The 4,594-nt window shown below is 45.1% G+C and overlaps 1 protein-coding gene across 1 annotated transcript in view; it reads right to left on the reverse strand.

Moving 5' to 3' along the window:
* The window catches only part of Plcxd2 (phosphatidylinositol specific phospholipase C X domain containing 2), a 62,405-nt gene that overhangs the window by 23,453 nt on the left and 34,358 nt on the right, over positions 1 to 4,594 (reverse strand). Inside the window, exon 2 of the mRNA XM_005345035.2 lies at positions 2,617 to 3,077. Coding sequence (XP_005345092.1) covers positions 2,617 to 3,077 — 461 coding nt within the window. The remainder of the gene's footprint in view (positions 1 to 2,616; positions 3,078 to 4,594) is intronic.

Consider the following 4,594-nt stretch of genomic DNA (forward strand, 5'->3'; position numbering starts at 1 on the left):
GTATATACATGTGAGCCTGTGTGTGTCTGTGAGTGTATATACATGTGAGCCTGTGTGTGTCTGTGAGTGTACACACATGTGAGCCTGTGTGTGTGTGTCTGTGAGTGTACACACATGTGAGCCTGTGTGTGTCTGTGAGTGTATATACATGTGAGCCTGTGTGTGTGTGTGAGGCCAGAGGAGAATACCAGAGTTGTCTGTCACTCACTCTCCACCTGTTCCTTTGAGACAGTCTCTCCCTGAATCTGAGATTCACACACTCTTGGCTGAGCTGGAAGCTCACATGCCCCAGTGACCCACCTGAGCCACCTGCTCCGGAGCTGGAGGTAAAGTCATTTGTGGGGGGACATGTTGCTCCTTATGCTGGTGTTGGGATCTGTAGCCCTTCCAAAATACTTCCTTCCCAGGTTGTTCTTAGGGTCAGGGATGGGGCTGTACCGAGGCGGAGCCGCTTGCCTAGCATGTATAAAGACCTGAGGTCCTTCTCCAACGTTTGAAAGAAAGGGAGCAACTCTGAATGAATGTGTGCTTTTTGTTTTTCTCAGAGAAAGTTCAAATCAGTTTTTTTGAAGCTCTTGTTTGCTGCTACCACGCTCTGGGATCAGAATGGAATGCATCTGGGGCCCATCGTTTAAGTGAGTGCTCCTCAGGGGTGCAGGCTTGGAATCCCATCTTTACTGGGGAACATGGATAGGATACTAAGCCCTTAGAGAAGACGGAATGATTCTCTACTGAACAACTGGCTTATTTCGCAGTTTTGTCTTGGGCTGATAATAGCCAAGCACTACAAGTAAATTTAGATGCCAACTAGAGTGCAGAGAAACTTTATTTGGCAGGGGTGGTGGTCTGAATGAGAATGCCCCCCAACAGGCTCACTGGGTCCCCAGTTGGTGGAAACATTTGTCTCAGCTCAAGAGGTTTCAGAGGGAAACAATATGAACAACTAGGCTCGAGCCCCAGTTTTGGTATTTTGGTAAAGAATGTGGCTGCTGTTTGACCTTATCCTATGCATTTTCTTGAGGCTAAACAGAAGTCAATAAAATAATTTCCTTGGCAGGGGAGATTTCAAGACAGCTTAATATTGACTCTGTCGTGTGCTTATCACGCTAATATGGTAATCATTCTTCTACAGGTCTACAATGAAAAAGAGCAGCTGGCATAAAGAGAAATAGAAAATACAGTTTAGAGAGGAAAAGGGGCACCAAGAAATTTACTGTTGGAGCCAAGACTTGTGCTGGCAGCGATGAGAGGATTAAAGAGAGGCCTGATCTGAAGTGGAGTAAAGGGAGGGGAGCCTTCAGGGTGTGACTTCACCCAGATAAGCTTTCAACTTGTGTAAAGGAAGCTTCTGCTCCGAATAGCAGCAGCAGATCAAAGCTGCTACAAATACGATTCCAGGGTCCCAAGTTGGTAGTCAGACTTGGCGCTCTCATCCCCGGGGTTCTGGCTTTAGAGTCAAGAAAGATGCCAGCAGACGGGGTTAGGGAATCTTCCTCCATGTGGAAGGAGAGCCACTGACTCTGGCACCAGGTGAGGGACTCCCTGGATGGGGGCCCTGAGAGGTCGAAGCTGAGGAAGTGGAGCTGGGATTGTGGTAGAGACACAAAAGTGTTAGAGGTGCCAGAGTCACAGGATGGCTGCCAAAGAGAGCTGCATGGAGGCAGTGGAACCAGCTCAAGAGAGACAAGTATTCTGCAAGCAGCGAGGCCGGAAGGGCAGAACCATGTAGGTCCCTTGACATTGGACATGAAGCTACAGAAGTCAGTGGTTTTTTTCCCCTCAGTTTTAGCCTTACTTTAGTTCAGTATTTCTTCACTACACCTGCCTCCTTTCCTCCCTTTAGGAACACTTCATGTAGGTTCTGTGCTGTTGCATGTTGAAAGCATGTACTTTGCTTTGTACTTTTGATTTCACAGGGGTTATAGTTCAGACATTGCAGTGCGTCGCAGAAGAGACTTAAGACTTTTAAACAGTGTTGAGACTGTAAAAGACTATGGGGCTTTTGAATTCGGATCAAATGCATTTTGCATTATGATGTGGCTACAAGTCTACGAGGACCAGGGAGGAGGAATGTGGAAGTCAAAATAAAAATGACTAATGTAGGCTCCTATTGCATTCTTGGTCCTCAGTTGCTGAAAATATTAAGGCCAGATTAGGATATGTGGACTTGTTGGAGGAAGTGCTCACTAAAGGTTGGCTTCCAGGTTTCAGAAGATGTGTACCATTCTCAGTGCTTTCTCTCTCTGTCTCATGATTGTGGGTCAAGATGGGAGCTCTTAGCTGTTGCTTTGCTTTGCTGTCATGGATGCTAACCCTTTGGATCCATGAGCCAAATTAAATGCTTTCTTCCATCAGTTGCCTTGGTCATGGTGTTTTATCACAGCAATGAAAAAGTAACAAAGACATCAAACATTAGTTCCACTTCTACCAGCCCCACTAAATCTCTTGTAGCTACCCCAGAGTCCAGGTACTATTATTCTACACATGCTCAATACTTCCACCAATCTATTCTTCCAGCCCCTAACCCTTGGGTTGAACGATTTTGCAGGTGGCAACCTAAGGAGAGCAAAGAGTTAAGTTCTTGCTCTCAGAAGCACATCACTCCTCCGCTCTTACCTGGCACTTCTTCTCCCACAGGCTTTGCAGCGTCATGCTCTCCACACTGCAGGCTGGGCACAGCTTGCTCCCAAAGGCCTCCTGGATCCGCAGAACCAGGCATTTGTGGTGGGCCTCATCCATGGCATAGAAGTGGTTGAAATCCAGGAAGATGATCTCTTGAGGGTGCTGAGTGAGGAACGCATCAATCTCCATCAGCCCATCCCAAACCTTGATGCCAAAGAGCCCATGGATGAAGTAGATCTCCTGGTCAGTGTCCCCCGGCTTGGAGGACACACGCAGGTCAAAGTAGCGGATCCCAGCCTCCAGTTGCTCCCGGAAGGTCAGGTTCTGAGTTACAGACCATTTCTTCATTAGCTTCTTTACCAAGGAGATCCGGGCGAGGCGTTTGACAGCTTGGGTTTGGTCAGGCCCCACGGGGGACTTTTCATCTACCCAGTAACTGAATGAATCATGGGAGCCTGAATAAAGCAATAAAGGGAGAAAACCATAGTTGAGATTATTTAGCTGATAAGACGACAACAGATAAGAAATAAGAGCGCAAATACATTATAAATAAGCACTTGCAAAAACTTTCTGGCCTGCTGGGAATGAAATAAACAAAAATGAAAGTAATGCAGTCTTATTAGCAGCTCGTTAAGCCTAGGGTAAAACCATAATTCTCACATATTGCTAGTGTAAGGTAAATTAATAACTTTTTAGAAAGCTCTTTAGAAATATGCTTAGAAATCAGGGCTTTAAAATATTCATTGCATTTTGATCTAGTAATTTCATTTCAGGGAAGCTACTCTGCAGGAAATAACCTCAAACCTTTGGAAGAAACAAAGATGGCAGCCAGAGACTATGACAATAGACGTGAACAGGAGGAGCTTAAGTGTTTCTCATAAGATGTTTGTCCCTGGTATTCATTCCGTTGAAGTGTGGAAGGGTATAGGAACATTGTGCTGAGCTCAGGAATGTTGGGGCAGGCATTTCAGTAAAGAATAATAATCATTCCCGATGCCATCATAATAAAAGTCTGGAAAGACCAGGACTACAAGAATACAGCACAGTTAAGGCTGTCTACAGCAACCCACAGGCACCGCTACGCCAAATGGAGAGCAGCTCTTATTCTGAAGTCTTAGCTGGCCCACTGTAACTGAGAAGGAAATAAAAGGTATAGGAATATGAAAGGGAAAAGCCAAAATAACCTTATCTGCAGATGATGTCATTTTGTTCATAAAACACCCTAACGGTTCTGCTAGAAAATTCTTAGACTGATAGAGTTTTTCTCAGCAGAATGGCAGTATATAATATTAACAGATAATATTAATGCCAATAGCAAATATCTTGAGGAAGAAATAGGGAAACAAGAATGTTTACAGTAGCCTCAAAATAAACAAGGACACAAGCACCCTTAAAGTGAACCTGATGAAAGAAATAAGGGAGCTCACACTGAAAAATATAAAACGCTGAAAAACTGAAGAAAATACTGAACGACAGAATGCCCTTTCATGCTCACGGATTGGCAGAATAACGAGATGGCAGACAGCTCTCAAGCAGTGAAATGCAAATGGCCAATAAGCAGAAGAACGTTTAAGCTCACTAGCCATCGGAGAAAAGCAAGTTAGAAATACATCGCGATTCCATCGCGTTCCGGTCTGAATGACAGCCACTAAGAAAACAGCAAGAGAGGCTGGAAAAGTATAAAGACACAATAGAACCTTTGTGTGCCTTTATTTTAGCAATAGTTGGTACAGCCATGATGGAAATCAGAAAGAAGTTTCTCAAACGAAACTCAAAACACATCTACCATATGACCCAACGCCACCATATTTACCCAAAGGTCCTTAAGTCAACGCACGACAGACACACGTCCCAGCGTTCACTGCACACGTCCCAGCGTTCACTGCAGCACTGTACACGACCATCGTGAAGCCAGACACACGTCCCAGCGTTCACTGCAGCACTGTACACGAGCATCGTGAAGCCAGACACA

Source organism: Microtus ochrogaster, chromosome 2 (assembly GCF_000317375.1).
Source record: "Microtus ochrogaster isolate Prairie Vole_2 chromosome 2, MicOch1.0, whole genome shotgun sequence".
In the NCBI taxonomy this organism is placed as follows: Eukaryota; Metazoa; Chordata; class Mammalia; order Rodentia; family Cricetidae; genus Microtus; species Microtus ochrogaster.